This window comes from Symphalangus syndactylus, chromosome 18 (assembly GCF_028878055.3).
Source record: "Symphalangus syndactylus isolate Jambi chromosome 18, NHGRI_mSymSyn1-v2.1_pri, whole genome shotgun sequence".
NCBI classification, from domain to species: domain Eukaryota; kingdom Metazoa; phylum Chordata; class Mammalia; order Primates; family Hylobatidae; genus Symphalangus; species Symphalangus syndactylus.
This window is the reverse complement of record NC_072440.2, coordinates 74,948,206-74,966,920: the sequence shown is the minus strand read 5'-3', so window position 1 is coordinate 74,966,920 and position 18,715 is coordinate 74,948,206. Positions and strand designations below refer to the sequence as shown.

The 18,715-nt window shown below is 48.0% G+C and overlaps 1 protein-coding gene across 3 annotated transcripts in view; it reads left to right on the top strand.

Annotated features, from left to right (window-relative positions):
• LOC129468200 (multidrug resistance-associated protein 1-like) overlaps positions 1-18,715 on the top strand; it is a 113,498-nt gene that overhangs the window by 45,382 nt on the left and 49,401 nt on the right. The window contains exon 1 of one of the 3 annotated variants that reach the window (XM_063623816.1): positions 2,324-2,491. The exons of the other annotated variants lie outside the window; for them this stretch is intronic. Within the exon in view, the coding sequence (XP_063479886.1) occupies positions 2,444-2,491 (48 nt within the window). The 5' untranslated portion in view covers positions 2,324-2,443. Of the gene's footprint in view, positions 1-2,323; positions 2,492-18,715 lie in introns of those variants that run through there. 3 annotated transcript variants of the gene reach the window in all.

Below are 18,715 nucleotides of genomic sequence, written 5' to 3'. Positions count from 1 at the left end.
CCCAGGTTCAAGTGATTCTCCTGCCTCAGCCTCCCGAGTAGCTGAGCTTGCAGGTGCCTGCCACCAGAGCCAGCTAATTTTTGTATTTTTAGTAGAGATGGGGTTTTACCATTGGTCAGACTGGTCTCGAACTCCTGACCTTAAGTGATCTGCCTGCCTTGGACTCCCAAAGTGCAGGGATTACAGGTGTGAGCCACCATGTCCGGCTACCACTTTTTCTTTCTAGCTGTCACCATAGTTGTACATATCTTCCTTTCTCTGCCTTTTTTTTTTTTTCCTGAGACAGGATCTCTGTGTTACCCACGCTGCAGTGCAGTGGTGCGATCATAGCTCACTGCAGCCTTGAATTCCCACCTCGGGCCTCCCAAAGCACTGAGCCAAATGAACCTCCCACCTCGGCCTCCCAAAGCACTGAGATTACATGCGTGAGTCACTGCTTCAGGCCTGTAAATACCCTTTCAAAAATATAATATTTGATTAACATCTGCCATCTTACCATAGGAAACACTTAAAAAATCCCAATCCAAAAAAATCCCAATCCTTTAAGCTGTATAAGAGTAGCAATTTTATCTTGTTCCTAGCAAGACATCTGGCATATAGTAAATGCTCAATAAATCTTTGTTGACAGTATAAAGGTCAAGCAACAGCATAACTGGCATTATTACATGAAAGTATCCCTTAGAAACTCATTCACCCTTGGGGGACCTGGGCCAATAAAAAAATCACAGAAAACAATCCTATCTACCTTCCTCCTTCCCTGGCTAGGTCCTTTGCGGCGGGGGGGAGGGGGGTGTCTCAAATGGACACACTGTTTCTTTTTTTTTTTGTGCAGCTGTTGTGTGCACGTGTTGCGGAAACCCACATTAGGCAGGAGATTAAGGAGAGGGGAAAACGAAGGCATCGCTGGTATCACAGTGAAATTTACACTCTGCGGCCTCGCCCTAGCTCCTCTGTCTGTGCCTGTCTGCCTATGAAACAGTTCAAAAGCAATATGGCGCAATGGATGGTATTATAGACTTCCCACCTCCCTGGCCAGACTTCTTGGGTTCAAAGTTTGGCTTAATCACTCACCATCTAAATAATCCCTGACGATTTACTCTGTCTTTCTGGGCCTTAGTCTCCTGATCTGCAAAATGGGGATAATACTACTACTTACCTCATGGGGTTGTGAGGATTGCACAAGTTAATTTGTGTAAATTGCTAAGAACACAGCCTTAGGAAGCCTTGTCACTGTGAATGCATATTAATTATTATTTGAGACGGAGTCTTGCTCTGTTTCCCAGGCTGGAGTGCAGTGGTGTGATCTAAGCTCATTTCAACCTCTGCCTCCCAGGTTCAAGTGATTCTCCTGTTTCAGCTTCTCAAGTAGATGGGACTACAGGTGCCCGCCACCACGCCCAGCTAATTTTTGTGTTTTTAGTAGAGACAGGGTTTTGCTATGTTGGCTAGGCTGGTCTTGAACTCCTGACCTCAAGTGATGGGCCCGCCTTGGCTTCCCAAAGTGCTGGGATTACAAGCATGAGCCACCATGCCTGGCCTATGATTATCATGCCTCCAGGCTTCAGTTTCCTTACCTCTGAGGTGAGGATCAATAACCTGGTTATTTCTAAGTGATGCTTAAAGAGGTTGAGAAGAAGCAAAGGCGCTCTGCACACAGGTGAGGTCAACAGCTGTTAGTGATGGAGACTGGCGCCCTCTGGGTCATCAGTGCTCTGGAATCTGGCTGCTCATGGGTTTGAATCTCACTTCCACTTTCACTCCTTGCTAACTGTGTGACCTCGGGCAAGTCACTTCGCCTCTCCGAACCTGTTTCCCCATGTGTAAAAGGTAGGTGAGTAACAGTATCCACCTCCTTTGTGTGAGTCAGCTTTGGAGTCAGCGGACCAGGTTCAAATCTCAGCCCTGCAAGTGACTAGCCAGGTGACCCTGGGCAGAGGGAATCGCTCAACCTCTCTGCACCTGGGTTTCTTCCTTCATGAAAGTGGAGACTTTACAGGATGAAATAAGGGCGCGGTTAAGGTGACCGGCACACTCCAGGCAGGCAGGGGACTCCGTTCACGTTATTTTCCCCTGGTGACGGATACTGTCCTTAAACAGGATTTGAAAAGTGGTCGCAGGGTGTGTGGCTCCAAAGATCCCAGGCGCTTCCGGAAGGCGAGCCAACGCTCCCCAGGCCCGTCCGCGAGTGGGTGGGCCTAGGCCTTGGAGGATCTGGGGTGGGGGTGGTGCGGGGTCCAGGCCCGCGGCGCCGAGAGGTGGCGGGTCAGGCTGTCCACGCCGAGAAGCGCGAGGTGAGCGGGCGCCGGGGCGGGGCGGGGCCGCCGCTTCCCCGTGACGCGCGGGCCAACCAGGCGGCGTTGCGGCCCGGGCCCCGGCTCCCTGTGGGGCGGCCGCCGCAGCCAGCAGCCGGGCCGGATCACCCGCCGCCGCCCGCGCCACCCGCATGGCGCTCCGGGGCTTCTGCAGCGCCAATGGCTCCGACCCGCTCTGGGTACGTGCGGGAGGCTGCGTGAGGCCGGCGGGACGGAGGAAAGGAGGGAGGCCGGCGGGGAGGGAAAGCACCGGGCCCGCAGCCGCCCGGGGCACCCCGCTCCCCGCTGTGCTGCCGGCCTGGGGGGCCCGGGACCCACACGTCGCCGGCGGCCCAGCCCCTTTCGGGGGTGCAAGGCATGGGGGAAAACTTGGGTGACTCAGTTCCTGCGGAGCAGAGCGTGGGGGTGCCGTGTGCCCAGCCCTGGGGTTTTGGAGGGGAGGGTCGGGTCAGAGCCTCCATGAGGAGGCCTGCCTGTTTTGGGGTTCCCGTCTCTAAAAACCTTTCAGGGAAGGAGACGTTAGAGATGGGGGGGCGGGAAGAGGGGTGTCTCTCTTTCTGTTTTCCCATCTTTTTTGTGGTTAGGGTCACCCCTTTCACGAAAAATACTCCATGACCAACGGGGTGAGCTGGGGAGGGGCTTAGATTGTAGAAAGGGACTTTCGTTGTCTCCCCAAAGTTGTTGTATAAGCCGCATTACTCTTTTGTGGTTACCTAGCTTTGTCTTTTTTGTTCTTTCTGCTTAAATACTGCGGGGGAAGTTTGGGGGAACCAGGGAAGAAGTGGGATGTTCACCCTTGACGTGCCCCACCTGACCCTTGGCTCGGGTCAGACTTGGGGTGCAGCTGAGGACGCCCAGGACCCTGGTAGCTGTGGTCCTGCCCTCCCTTCCCTGAAACACGTGGAGCTCCTCTCTGGGGATGCCCCTTAGATTTAACCGTGGCAAGTTTTCTTCTGTAACGGGGCCTGCGGAGCCTGACTGGGTGTCCGGAGTCCACTTTCTGTGGTTTAAACCCCAGTCTTTTGGGCTTCACCTTCTCCGTGATGTGATTTGCCTCTTTGTTCTAGGAAGGCACTTGTGTGTGGTGCTGTCTTGATTGTTGGTGAAAGCAGTAGGCAAATCTGGACAAGACTGTTTGTCTTCTCTTTTGTTTAGGAATCAGGAGAAACAGCCTTGGTTCTTAGGAGCTGGTGATTAGCATCCAAAAATACTTTCTTGTCCTGTTTTGCCGGCCTTTCCTTGAGGGCTGCATTTGGAGTGTTGAAAAGTCATCCTCCAGGGCCCCATTGGAGGGTTTGGTTTTGTTTGTTTTCTTAGTAGGGTATCATTGTGTTTAATAACCTACCACACTTTGATATGTTTCCCATTTTAAGCCAGTGGGGTTGGAGAGTGACCCCAGGGGTGGAAATAGAACACGGACTTTGCCTTGAGGGTCCGGGAGCCTCCTTGCAGTTGGACTTTGCTTAGAAGAGAGAGGAAAATCTGTGGATCCCTTGGCACCAGGTGTAGTAACAGCAAGATTTTTTTTTTTTTTTTGCAAAGATTCACATGGTGATCTGGGTTCATGTTGCTGTGAATTCCAGAATATTTTCTTATTTTCTTCTCCTGAATTGAGGAGGGGGCAAAACAGGGTGAACATCCATGAGGTTTTGTATCAGGACGTATTTTATTGATGGCAACTGGTAGTTGATGGCTAATGAGTATGTTTGGGGTGCGCTTTGTTTATGTTAAGAAACTCATTCACGACGTCCAGTTGTAATTTTTTTTTAATTTTTGTTTTGTTTTTTATTTTTATTTTTTCCTTCGTTAAGGACTTTTTGCCACAGAAATTGCCAGGTGGTTGGGTTTTGCTTGGGGGTAATTGTAGCTGATTCTGCCTCTGGTAGGTACCCCATCCCCGTGTTTGACCTTGCATATTTCCTGCTGTCTGGATTCCAAGACTTGCTGGAGGTGCCCTGGAACCAGAAGTCGAGAGGAGGCAACTGGGGCCTGAGTGGGAAAATTGAAATATAATTAACTGAAAGCTAGAAAGTAGGTAGTTGTTGCGTTTTTCTTTCTTATTTTTTTTTTCTTTTTTGAGTCAGAGTCTCATTCTGTCATCCAGGCTGGAGTGCAGTGGAGCGATCTCAGCTTACTGCAATCTCTGCCTCCCCAGCTCAAGTGATCCTCCTAACTCAGCCTCCCGAGTACCTGGGACTATAGGCGTATGCCACCACGCCCAGCTAATTTTTGTATTTTTCGTAGAGACACGGTCGCACTATATTGCCCAGGCTGGTCTCATACTCCTGAGCTCAAGCAGTCCTCCTGCCTCGGCCTCTGAAAGTGTTGAGATTACAGGGATGAGCCACTGTGCCTGGCTGTTTTTGTGTTTTTCAGGGTAGTGTGTGCCAGGCCAGGAGCGACTGGCCTCCCAGGCAGTCAGATAACTGTGTGACCTTGAGTAAGCCACTTTCTCTCTGTGTGCCTCACTTTCCTCATCTATAAAATGGGACAGGAGCCAAAAATGTGGCAGCCTTCTTGGGTTGTTGTGAAGAGTCAGTGAGTTAATCTTGTAAATGGCTCAGCTTGTGCCCTGCACGGAGATAAACAATGGTTAGTATTAAATATTATTTTTTCCAAAGATGAAGTTGTGTGTTTCAAGCTCCTTGTTCTTCCTTTGGATTCCCCTTTTCTTCAGCTGGTGGGGATGGGATTGGGCTGTGGAAAGGCAGTGAGGCACTGGTGCCTGGCTCCTGTTGTGACCAAGGTCATGTGCTTAGAAGTCAAGGTTAGTGGGCCTCGCGTGACCCTGTCAGAGCTTTGTTCCTGGGCCACTGTCTGCCTCTGAGCCACAGGAAACGTCCAGGAAACCCAGAAGGTGAAAATGGCCCATGATAAGGGTTCTGTTGACCTTTACTCAGACAGATGCTCTGCGAAGAGAAAAGGAGAACTTTGCTATCAAAATGGAAAATAGGGCCTGAGGACAGGGCACAGCAGCCCTTGGCTTTCTTTTCTCATGGGGGCGGGTCTCTGGAGATGGGGGTGGGACTGGTAGGAGGTGCCGCTTTGTGGTTGATGTTGGAATGATGGTTGGAAAAATGGGCCTGGGCCGTTTTGTGAGTTCATTTAAAAAAAAAAAAAAACAGGCCGGGTGCAGTGGCTCACGCCTGTAATCCCAGCACTTTGGGAGACTGAGGCAGGCGGATCGCTTGAGGTCAGGGGTTCGAGACCAGCCTGGGCAACATGGATTGACCCCGTTTCTACTAATAATACAAAAAAAAAAAAAGCCAGGCATGGTGGTGCAGCACCTGTGGTCCCATCTACTAGGGAGGCTGAGGCACGAGAATCACTTGAAGGCTGTGAGGGGGTGGAGGTTGCAATGAGCTGAGATCACGGTCACTGCACTCCAGTCTGGGCCACAGACTGAGACCCTGTCTCAAAAAAAAAAAAGAGGGCCAGGTGTAGTAGCTCATGCCTGTAATCCCAGCACTTTGGGAGGCCAAGGCAGGCGGATCACCTGAGGTCAGGGGTTGGAGACCAGCCTGACCAACATGGTGAAACCCCATCTCTACTAAAAATACAAAAATTAATTGGGCCTGGTGATTCATGCCTGTAATTCCAACTACTTGGGAGGCTGAGGCAGGAGAATTGCTTGAACCTGGGAAGAGATTGCAGTGAGCTGAGATTGCACCACTGCACTCCAACCTGGGCGACAGAGAGACTGTCTCAAAAGAAAAAAAAAAAATTGTGTTTCAGGCCCTGTGTAGAAAAATTGGAAATTATGGAAAAGCAGAGAAAACAACTTGGTATTAAGCAGTATAGTGTGGTGGCTCAGAGCAAATTCGCCTCTGCTGTTGAGGCAGGTTACTTCTCTCCGTGCCTCAGTTTCCCTATGTGGGATAACACAGTACCTAGTGAATAGCGGTGACTTGAGGAATAAGAGTGAATCCTTAGCAAGGACTTAAAATGTTGCTGGTTGGCACACAGCGCTCAGTAAAGATCAGCGGTTGTTACCACCTGGAATTCTCCAGTTAATTTTTGCTGTTGCACCAACTGCCACTGGAGAAGACCAGAAGGAAGCTGCAGGTGTGTATCACCGTCGATGGAGTGAGCTGGTCCCAGGGTTGATGTGCACCTCCGAGATGCTCTGTGGCATCCACCAACTCAGTAACCCCCTGAATATCTGACTTAGCCGCCAAGGAAGAATATCTTAGAAGCTATTAGAAATTCCTCTCGGGGCTAGGTCTGGGCCTTGGAGTCAGTCTGATCCCTGGTTTAATTCTTCCCCTTGGCTCAACCACAGTCTACAAAGAGCCAATTTTTTCCCCTCCTCCAAGTGTGGCTTTGGTTTTCAAATCCATCCCTTAGCCTTCTCCTACTTCCTCTGTTTTCCCCTCCCCACCCTTTTTTTTTTTTAATTTTGAGATGGTGTCTGGTGTCTTGCTGTGTCACCCAGGCTAGGGTGCAGTGGTGTGATCTCGGTTCACTACAACCTCTGCCTGGCGTTCACGTGATTCCCTTGCCTCAGGCTCCTGAGTAGCTGGGATTACAGGTGCCCACCACCACGCCTGGCTAATTTTTGTATTTTTAGTAGAGACGGGGTTTCCTCATGTTGGCCAGGCTGGTCTTGAACTCCTGACCTCAAGTGGTCAACCTGCTTCAGCCTCCCAAAGCGTTGGGATTACAGGCGTGAGCCACCATGCTCAGCCTGTTTTCCCCCTTTTTGGCTGCCCCTCCTTCCAGACCGTTCCTCTCTCCCTTCCTTATGGAGTGTCAGAGTGGAAAGAGATGTCAGATCTTGGGGGGCCATCCCCTCCACCCACCCCATTTCATGGATGTGGACACTGAGGTCCAGGATGGTGACATGACAGGGTGCAAGGCAGCAAGGTGAATGGCTTTGGGAGGAGATGAGGGTGACCCGGGAGAGGCCTGGGTAGGAGTGGACTCAGGGTTCCTGGTCCAAATGGGTTTGTGATTCAGGCCAATCAGGAGCAGATTCAGGGTTCCTTGGCCAAATGGAGCCACTGCAGCCACCGGGTGCCTTGCAGAAGACAGCTGCAGCCAGTCCCTTTGGCCAAGACTCTCCTGAAGGGTCGTGTTCTCTTTCTTTGAGGACAAGCTCTATTTGTGATAGCCTGGAGGGGGTGCGTTGCCTTTGGGACCTGGTGGTAGATGGGGGAAAAAAAAAAAACGTTTTCTGTTTGTGGACACAACTTTTAGGAACTGATCTCTCTATGTAGGTGTCTCCCACTGACCATGTTCCTAAAGAATGTGAGCTTCCTCTTCCCATCTCAGTCTCCAGCTTTGACTTCTCGTTTTCTTCTCCCATTCCTATCACATCTGTCAGCAAATCGTGTTGCCCGTTGCCTCAAACGGCCTGCTTCTCATGGCTTCCCCGACTTCCACTCTGGCTCAAGCCATTGTTGGCCAATTTCTGGATTTGAACAGTCACCTCAGTCCAGGTGCCGTGGCTCATGACTGTAATCCTGGCACTTTGGGAGGCCAAGGCAGACGGATCATTTGAGGCCAGGAGTTTGAGACCAGTCTGGGCAAAATGGCGAAAACCTGTCTCAACTAAAAATACAAAAATTAGCCGAGCCTGGTGGTGGGCGCCTGTAATTCCAGCTACTTGGGAGGCTGCGGCAGGAGAATCGCTTGAGCCCAGTGGGGTTGGAGATTGCAGTGAGCCGAGAGTTCGCCACCACGCTCCAGCCTGGGTGACAGTGAGACTCTGTCTCAAAAAAAAAAAAGAAAAAAAGAAAACAGTCACCTCTTCGCTGCTGTGCCTACTCTGCCCTTGACCCCTACAGTCTAGTCTTAGCCCAGCTGTCCCTCTTCTACTAAAACCCTGCAGTAGTTTCCCATGTCCTTGAGGGTAGAAGCCAAAGGGCTTACAGTGGCCTCGAAGGCTGGGCAGCATCTGTCCCCTTGGCCTCTCTGACCTGTTCTCTGGCTGCTTTCTGTCTCACTCTCCTCCAGCCACACTTGTGGCCAGGCCTGCCTCTGCCTCAGGGCCTTTGCACTTGCTGGTTCTCCTACCTGCTGTGTCCCTCACCTTCAAACTTTGTTCAGGTGTCACCTCAGGCATCCTGTTCTTTCCCTCCACTAGCAAATCTCTGTCCCCCATCTACACCCCCAGTAGCACTTACTGCCTTCTAATACATGTAATATTTTGCTTAAGTATTGTGCCTACTCTGTAAACTCTCACCAAAAGATCAGCTCCATAGGGGCAGGGATTTTGGCCTGTGTTTGTTTATGGCTGTAATCCCAGCACCTAGAACTGTGCCTGGGGCTTAGTAAATAACAGTTCACCTTGGAACAATTCAGGGGTTAGGAGTGCTGATGCCCCATGTAGTTGAAAATTGAGGATGCAGCGCAGTGGCTTACACCTGTAATCTCAGCACTTTGGGAGGTCGAGGCAGATGGATCACCTGAGGTCAGGAGTTGGAGACTAGTCTGGCCAAGATGGTGAAAGCCCATCTCTACAAAAATTAGCCAGGTGTGGTGGCTCATGCCTGTAATCTCAGCACTTTGGGAGGCCAAGGCAGGCAGATCACTTGAGGTCAGGAGTTTGAGACCAGCCTGGCCAACATGGTAAAACCCTGTCTCTACAGAAATTAGCTGGGTGTGGTGGCGGGTGCCTGTAATCCCAGCTACTTGAGAAGCTGAGGCATGAGAATTGCTTGAACCTGGTAGGCGGACACTGCAGTGAGCCGAGATCGCGCCATTGCACTCCAGCTTGTGTGACAGAGCAAGACTCAAAAAAAAAAAAAAAAAAAAAAAAGAAAAGAAAATTCAGGTCTAACTTTCAACTCCTTAAAAATTTAACTACTATCAGCTTACTGTTGACTGGAAGCCTTACCAAGAACATAAGCAGGTGATAACACTAATTCTGTTGTTATTTTTTTGATAGAAATGGGGATCTTGCTGTGTTTTCCAGGCTGGTCTCAAACTCCTGGCCTCAAGCTATTCACCTGCCTCAGCCTCCTAAAGTGCTGGGATTATAGGTGTGAGCCACTGCACTTGGCCTAACTCATATCTTGTGTATATATTTTATACTGCATTCTTACAGTGAAGCAAGGTGGAGAAAAGAAAATGTTAAGTTAATTCATAAGAGAGATTTTTTACTATTTATTAAGTGAAAGTGGATCATCATAAAGGTCTTCATCTTCATTGTCTTCACGTTGAGGAGGCTAAGGAGGAGGAGGAAGGGGAGGGGTTGGTCTTGCTGTCTCAGGAATGGCAGAGGCAGAAGCATAATCTGAGTATAAGTGGAACCGTGCAGTTTAAATGTGTCTTGTTCAAGGGTCAGCTGTTTGTTGAATGAATGAATGACATGAAGCATTACAGTGGCTTTTGGACGTTGTCGAAACTTCTTCGTAAGGATTTTAAGGATGAAATAATCACTTAACTGTCTGGAATGGATACTCAGATAAACTGAGTCCTCCAGCTTTCTCATCAGATGGCTTTTTTAAATTTTTATTTTATTTTTTTGAGACAGGGTCTTGCTCTGTCACCCAGGCTGGAGTGCAGTGGCACGATCTCAGCTCCCTGCAGCCTCAACCTCCTGGGCTCAAGCAATTCTCCCACTTCAGCTCCCCAGGTAGCTGGGACTACAGGCACACACCACCACACTCAGCTAATTTTTGTGTTTTTTGTAGAGATAGGGTTTCGCCATGTTGCCCAGGTTGGTTGTGAACTCCTGAACTCAGGTGATCCGCCTGCCTTGGCCTCCCAAATTGCTGGGATTATAGGTGTGAGCCACCGGGCCTGGCAAAACAGCTTCTGTTTCATCTTGGAAAGGTCGGAACAGGGTTTTGTCCACCCCTCTTTTCCCAGGACTCAGTGTCTCACACACAGTGGGGGCTCAGTCTACATTAGAATTTGAGTGAGGTATGAGTTCCAAGCTAGGGGTGAGATATTGTTCACCACTGTGCTGGTTTGGCTTGATTTTAATTATAGGAATGACCGTGATTTCCAATTTTATTTGTTTGTTTATTTATTTGAGATGGAGTCTTGCTCTGTTGCCAGGCTGGAGTGCAGTGGCACGACCTTGGCTCACTGCAACCTCTGCCTCCTAAGTTCAAGCGATTCTCCTGCCTCAGCCTCCCCAGTAGCTGGGACTACAGGGGCACGCCACCACACCCAGCTAATTTTTGTGTTTTGGGTAGAAACGGGGTTTCCACCATGTTGGCCAGCATGGTCTCGATCTCTTGACCTCCTGATCTGCCTGCCTCAGCCTCCTGAAGTCCTGGGATTACAGGCATGAGCCACTGTGGCCCACCCTCCAATATTTATTGATTGGCAGATTTCACAGAAACATCTGGATTTCTGGCTTCCCTTGAAAAATCAGAAGTTCTGCTAGCCCCAGGCCCACATTTATACATGGTAGTAGTCTGCTGAGGCTGTCCACTTCTGAGTTGCTCCAGTTTGCTGCAGTCCCCACCCCTCCCTATTGTTGCTTTAAGGCCAAATATTTGTTGCCTTTATTTTATTTTATTTTTTTGAAACGAAGTCTCGCTCGTCACCCAGGCTGGAGTGCAATAGTGGAATCTCAGCTCACTGCAACCTCTGCCTCCCAGGTTCCAGTGATTCTCCTGCCTCAGCTTCCCGAGTAGCTGGGATTACAGGCCCGCACCACCACACTCGGCTTATTTTTGTATTTTTAGTAGAGATGGGGTTTCACCATATTGGCCAGGCTGGTCTGGAATTCCTGACCTCAAGTGATCCACCCACCTCAGCCTCCCAAAGTGCTGGGATTACAGGCATGAGCCACCGTTCCTGGCCTGTTGCCTTTTTAAAATTGTGCTTCCTCACACCTGGCATGCTTCTCTCATGGATGGAACCCACTTGGCACCTATTGGTATCTTAATTGGCATCTCCTGCTTTGCAGGCCAACCTTGAAGTAAGCATCTAATTGGTACGTTGGCTTCAGATTTTCACGGCAAAGTAAGGCCTAGCTTTGATGATCAGATCTTAGTGTGGTCAGTACAACTCCAGCTTGTGAAAACTTGCCCAAACATTTTGCCAAAATTAATGGCCAGACATCCTGAGGCAGGCTTCCCCCAGCTTAGCAAGAAAACTGGGATAGGGTAGCATCCCTGCGGGTAGAGTGGTGCTGTGGACCTGCCCTTACCTCTTAGAGGCTGAATGGTTGAACGGGGCCTTTGAGGAAGCTGTATTTTGTGGGTGGGGACATGGAGCACAGTTGCTCAGTGTGGGCCCTATTGACACCTAGGCCACATCATTCTTTGTGGCCTGGTTGCCGTTCTGTGCAGCGTAGTCTTAACCCCAAACCTGGCCTCTACCCCCTAGTAGATGCTGGTAGCACCTCACCTTGTTGTGACAACCGAAAATGTCTTTAGATGTTTCCATATGTCCCCTGGGGTGTGAACTCACATAGCCACTGGTGTGGAGGAATATGGGGGAGAAACGTGGAGCAAGACCTTCCTCCTTATCCTGCATTTCCCTAAGAGGTTGTGGGCTGTTGAGATTCTAGTGTAATTGGCTTACTGGGGTTGCCTTGGAGAAGCTTAATGAGACGTTAAGGAGGTTAAACTCCAATTAGCTAGAGAAGAAACTTGCCGCAGTTTCTTTTTTACTGAGGGCTGTGTCTTTTTACCTTTTTCCATTTTCCCAGTTGGAGTTGTGACAGTTCATTCTCTGCTGGGAAAACGAAAATGGCTTTCTTTTTCTTTTTTCTTTTGAGACAGGGTCTCCCTCTGTCACCCAGGCTGGAGTGCAGTGGCACAATCATAGCTCACTGCAGCCTCGACCTCCTGGGCTGAAGCTATCTTCTTCCCACCTTAGCCTCCCAGGTAGCTGGGACCAGAGGTGCACACCACCATACCCGGCTAATTTTTGTATTTTTTGTAGAGGCAGGGTCTCGCGATGTTGCCCAGGCTTGTCTCAAACTTCCAGGCTCAAGCGATGCTCCCGCCTCGGCCTCCCAAAGTGCTGGGATTACAGGCGTGAGCCACCATGCCCAGCTGAAAATGGCTTTCTTGAGAGATCAGCTTTGAAGTTCTACTCTTTCATTTTAAAGTGCACCAGGAGAAGTGGACAATTACAAAGTTGAGATTCCACTTAAGTGTCCCCTTGGTTTAACTGTGGGATTCATCTCCTGGGGAGGTTGCCAGGTTCTGGAAAGTAGGTGTTAATGACCGGGGAGGGTGGCCCTAGGCTAGCATCCTGTAACCCTCAGGTAGGAATTGAGATTTTTATGGAGGTTTTCTCTTACTCTGAGTTTTCTCTCTGAGAAACCTCGTTTTAGGGAGGGAGGATCTAGGCTAGCATCCTGTAACCCTCAAGTAGTAATTGAGATTTTTATGGAGCTTTTATCTTCCTCTCTGTGAGTTTATTCTCTGAGGAACCTCAGTCTACCTTTTACTGGCCTCCTAGGTAATACTTGCTTGGAGAATATGTATGATGCCTAAGTCTTCCCAGTACGAGAAATTTGTGCAGTATTTGATTGATTGATTGGTGGCTGGGGTCTTGTTCTGTCACCCTAGCTGATTGCACCACTGCACTGCAGTCTCGACCTCCCAGGCCAAGTGACTCTCCCAACTCACCCCCCCAAGTAGCTGGGACTACAGGCATGTACCAGCACACCCAGCTAATTTTTGTATTTTTTTTGTAGAGATGGAGTTTCACTGTGTTGCCCAGTTTGGTCTTGAACTCCTGAGCTCAAGCGGCCTCCCAGAGTGCTGGGATTACAGGTGTGAGCCACCACGCCCAGCCTTGTGTGGTCTTTGATACCCCTGGGTTCATTGTATTGTTCTTCCCACACTGGTTTTCATTTATTCATTTATTCAGTCATTATTAATTGGGCAGCTACTATGTGCTGCTGCTGCTCTAGACACTGAGGATACAACAGTGAACAGGACAGACCAGGCCCACGTTGTCATGGGGTTTACACTGAGGGTGATGGAAATGATTTCAGATGCTGGGAAGTGCTGCAAAGACTTGAACCGGGAAGAACTGGGTGAGGTGCAAACTACTACGGAGGGATGTCCACAGAAGGCCTTTCGGAGGTGGTGAGGTTTGACCCCAGAGCTCAGTGGCAAAGGTGGCCATGCAAGGATGTGGGGGAAGGGAGTCCCAGAGTAGGAAGAGAATGTGCATAGGCCTTGAGGAGGATCATGGTGTGGTTAAAGTATTGAGGAGTTTAACTCAAAGGAACTGCAGAGCCCATCTCATAAAAATCTCGCTTGGAGCATTCAGCAAAATGCATAAAGCACTAACATAATGGCTTGTGGTCCTGGAATTTCCAGGGAAGGCACTTACCAGCTCAGCAAGGAAGTAGAGCAATGCATGGACCCTGGCAGAAGCAAGAACCTTCTGATCTGTTTATGTTTGAATGAATCTCAGGTTTTTTTTTTTTTTTTTTTTTTTTTAAATACACAGGGTCTTGCTATGCTGCTCAGGCTGGTCTCGAACTCCTGGGCTCAAGCGGTCCACCCACCTTGGCCCTTCCAAGTGAAGGGATTACAGGCATGAGGTGCTACGCCCTGCTGAATCTCAGGACTTAAAAATTCAGTTTATATTGTTTTATGGGTCTTTTCTCTTTCTCAGAACCTTAATGGAAATGTTTGCGATCAAGACCAACTTGGGTTTCCCCACTCCCCAGTTGCCTCTGATTCTCCGCCAAAGGCTTGTTAGTAAGATGATGAGGTACTCTTTTCCTGTGGTTAAGAGGACTTTCTATAGGTTGCTAGAAAACTCTTCTTTTAAAACAAGATGTTGTTGAATTGATCTGGCCGATTGCAGGAGGAAGATCTTGTACTGCAACTTTGTTGATGATGCTAATACTTTAAGGTGAATATTCTAGAAGAATATAAAGGGAAAAGGAAAAGTTTTAGTATGTTCCCACCCTGCCCTTTGTTCCCAGAAGTAGCCGTTGTTGATGATGGTTTCGTTGATGATAGTTTCTTGGGTGTTTTTCGAGAAAAGTTTCAAGTATATGCAAATGTATATGCAAGAGTGTGTTCCTTTGCGTGTATGTGTTTACATATTCATTTTTTCCCTCCCTAGTTGGATATTTTAAATACTGTTTTGTCACTTGTTCTCTTCACTTAACCAGTGTTGATTTTCTTACCATTTTAAGCCCATGCAAATTGAAAGTAAAAGCCAATCCAATCAACTTTTTTTTTTTTTTTTCCAGAAGCCACCCATTTGCCTGTTAAATGGCTGAGCCATGTATTCACCCAGTCCCCTGTTGGTGGCTATCAAGGTCATTTCCAGTTCCTGGTTTCTTGCTGTGATAAGCAGTGCTGCATTGAAGGCACATGTATGCAAATATATGTAAATGATTCAGCAGAATATATTTTCCCACAGGAAATTGCTAGGTTGAGAGTATGTGCATTTTGAAATTTGATAGTTAATTGTCAAGTTACTGCAGCAGTTTATACTCCGGCTAATGGGCCCACCAGCACTTATTAAGCACCTGTTGTTTTCCTGCCATATCAGAAAAATTGAGCAAGCTGGGAAGTGACCAGGCCCATGTTGCTTGGCTGTGTGTGAGAGGGCTTTGCCCAGTTAAGTTAAACCTTACATTCCAGAGGTCAGGAGATCAAAGCAGAAGTGTGCTTTGGTTTTGTTCAGTTTTTTTAAAAGATGTGTTTAAATTTTAAACATTTTTGGACTTATTTTAAAAATTGCTTTTAAATCAACAATTTAACAATGTGTAAAAACATTACTGATAACGTCACCATGCTAATGTCACTCTGATTTTTACACCTAAACTAATTTAATTGCAGAGTTTTCTGATCAGAAGTGACGTGTTCGTATGACAGAACAAACAGTACAAAGATATTTAAAAAAAGCCTGAACATGGTACTGGTATTAGTTTGTTCATGCTGCTATGAAAAAATACCGGAGACTGGGTATTTTATAAAGGAAAGAGGTTTAATTGACTCACAGTTCTGCATGGCTGGGGAGGCCTCAGGAAACTTACAATGATGGTGGAAAGGAAAGCAAACATGTCCTCCCTCACATGGTGGCAGGAGACAGAAGTGCAGAGTAAAGAGGAGAAAAGCCCATATAAAACCATCAGATCTTCTGAGGACTCACTATCAGGAGAACAGCATGGGGTAATCCCTCCCATGATCTAATCACCTCCCATGACGTCCCTCCCCCAATACGTGGGGATTACAATTAAGATTACAATTCAAGATGAGATTTGTGTGGGGACACAGAGCTGTACCATATCATTCTGCCCCTGGCCCCTCCCAAATCTCATCTTTCCCGTATTTCAAAACACAATTATGCCTTCCCAACAGTTCCCCAAAGTCTTAACTCATTTCAGCATTAACTCAAAAGTCTATGTCCAAAATCTCATCTGAGACAAAATCTAGTCTCTTCCACCTATGAGCCTGTAAAATCAAAAGAAGTTAGTTACTTCCCAGATACAATGGGGGTACAGGCATTGGGTAAATACACCCGTTTGAAATGGGAGAAATTGGCCAAAACCAAGGGGCTGCAGGCCCCATGCAAGTCTGAAATCCAATAGGCCAGTCATAAAACTTTCAAGTTCCATAATTATCTCCTTTGACTCCGTGTCTCACATCCAGGTCACACTGATGTAAGAGGTGGGCTTCCACGGCCTTGGGCAGCTCTGCCCCTGTGGCTTTGCAGGGTATATCCCCCCTCCTGGCTGCTTTCACAGGTTGGCGTTGAGTGTCTGCATCTTTTCCAGGCACACGATGTAGCTGCAGGAGGATCTGCCATTCTGGATTCTGGATGGTGGCCCTCTTCTCACAGCTCCATTAGGCAGTACCACAGTGGGGACTCTGTGTGGGGCTCCGACCCCATATTTCCCTTCTTAATGCATTAGTAGAGGTTCTCCATAAAGGCTCCACCCCTGCAGCAAACTTCTGGCTGGCCATCCAGGCATTTGCATACCTCCTCTGAAATCTAGGTGGAGGTTTCCAAACCTCAATTCTTTACTTCTATGCACCCACAGGCTCAATACCACATGGAAGCTGCCAAGGCTTGGGGCTTGCACCCTCTGAAGGCACAGCCTGAGCTGTGTACCTTGGCCTCTCTTAGCCATGGCTGGAGTGGCTGGGCACCAAGTCCTAAGGCTGCACACATCGGGGGCCCTGGATCCAGCCCAGGACCATTTTTCCCTCTTAGGCCTGTGATGGGAGGGCCTGCTGTGAAGGTTTCTGATATGCCCTGGAGACATTTTCCCCATTGTCTTGGAATTGGGCTCCTTGTTACTTTTGCAAATTTCTGCAGCCAGCTTGAATTTCTCTTCAGAAAATGGGTTTTTCTTTTCACATTGTCAGACTGCAAATTTCCACACTTTTTTTTTTTTTTGAGATGGAATCTCGCTCTGTTGCCCAGGCTAGAGTGCAGTGGCATGATTTCAGCTCATTGCAACCTCTGCCTCCTGGGTTCAAGCAATTCTCCTGCCTCAGCCTCCCGAGTAGCTGGGATTACAGGCACCCGGCATCATGCCTGGCTAATGTTTGTATTTTTGTAGAGACAGGATTTCACCATGTTGGCTAGACTGGTCTCGACTTACCTCAAGTGATCTGCCCACCTCGGCCTCCCAAAGTGCTGAGATTACAGGCGTGAGCCACTGCGCCCGGCCATTTTCCACACTTTTATGCTCTGCTTCCTCTTGAATGCTTTGCTGCTTAGTAATTTCTTCCCCTAGATGCCCTAAATCATCTCTCTCAAGTTCAAAGTTCCACAGATCTCTAGGGCAGGGTCAAAACGCTGCCAGTCTCTTTGCTAAAGCATAGCAAGGATCAGGAGAACAGCATGGGGGACCCGTCCCCATGATCTAATCACCTCCCTTCCCTAATATGTGGGGATTCCAATTTGGATTACAATTCAAGATGGGATTTAGGTGGGGACACAGAGCCAGACCATATCAGTAATCTCTTGGGCTAACCAATAACCAATGTATTCTTGTATTCTTTCTTTGAAATTATATAAATATTTATAAATTTAACATTTAAATCAAAGTGGATTACGCTGTAATCATTACTCTGCCAGTTTTTTTTTTTTTAATTTTTAAATTTATTTTTTGTAGAGACATGATCTCCCTATGTTACCCAGGCCGGTTTTGAACCCCTGGCCTGAATCGATCCTCTGGCTTTGGCCTCCCAAAGTGCTGGGATCAAAGTTTGTTAATTTGATAGCTAAAAAATATTTTCACCTCCATTTCAATTACAATTAGAAGCTATGCATCCTGCAACATATTTTCCAGCAATTTGTGGATTTTCAGTGTGTCTTTCTGTGTCCTTTTTGGGTATGCCTGGACTAGTTTGTTTTTTTCCTGTTAGTTTGTAGGGGCTCTTGTTATCGTGGGACCTTTCCTCTTTGTCCATCATGTGTATTGTATAAATATTTTGTTACAGGCTATTGTTTTCCTATTGGCATGTTAACATTTGAGTCTTGTTCTTACTAGTATGTGGTTTTGCAAGGTTGCATTTGTAGCTTGCATACTATTTTGTCTCCTATGTTTTTATTTACTGCAATAGGAGTTTCCCATGTACCCACATCACCTTTTTAATTAAACCTATAAATGTTCAATCAATAGTTCCCTGTGTTGGTGGGCTATAATCACATAATTATTATCTGTGGTTTGACATTTGAGTTGCTGTGTTTTCTTTCTCCCTTTTTATTATTATTATTATTTTTGAGACGGAGTCTCGTTCTGTCGCCCAGGCTGGAGTGCAGTGGTGCGAACTCAGCTCACTGCAAGCTCTGCCTCCCGGGTTCACACCGCTCTCCTGCCTCAGCCTCCCAAGTAGCTGGGACTACAGGTGTCTGCCACCACGCCTGGCTAATTTTTTTGTGTTTTTAGTAGAGACAGGGTTTCACCGTGTTAGCCAGGATGGTCTCGATCTCCTGACCTTGTGATCTGCCCACTTTGGCCTCCCAGAGTGCTGGGATTACAGGCATGAGCCACCGCGCCCAGCCTCTTGCTCCCTTTTTTATTTTTTTGAGATAGCGTCTTGTACCATCACCCAGGCTGGAGTACATTGTGCAATCTTGGCTCCCTGCGACCTCTGCCTCCTGGGTTCAGGTGATTCTCCTGCCTCAGCCACTGGAGTAGCTGGGATTACACACGTGTACCATGATGCCTGATTAATTTTTGTATTTTCGGTAGAGATGGGGTTTCACCATGTTGGCCAGGCTGGTCTCGAACTCCTGACCTCAGGTGATCTGCCCGTCTCCTTGGCCTCCCAAAGTGCTGGGATTACAGGCGAGAGCCACCATACCCGGTCTTTTTTATTTTTCTTTTAAAGAAAACACTGTCCTGAATACCACATGGGTAGAGTGCGTATTGGCTTATTTCCTTAGATGATGTTCTCAGGAGTGGAATGAATAACATGGGAAAAGGCTTCACTCTAGCCATTGTCTTCTTTTCTGAAAGTGGGCTGGCCCAGCTCACCATTCTAGCA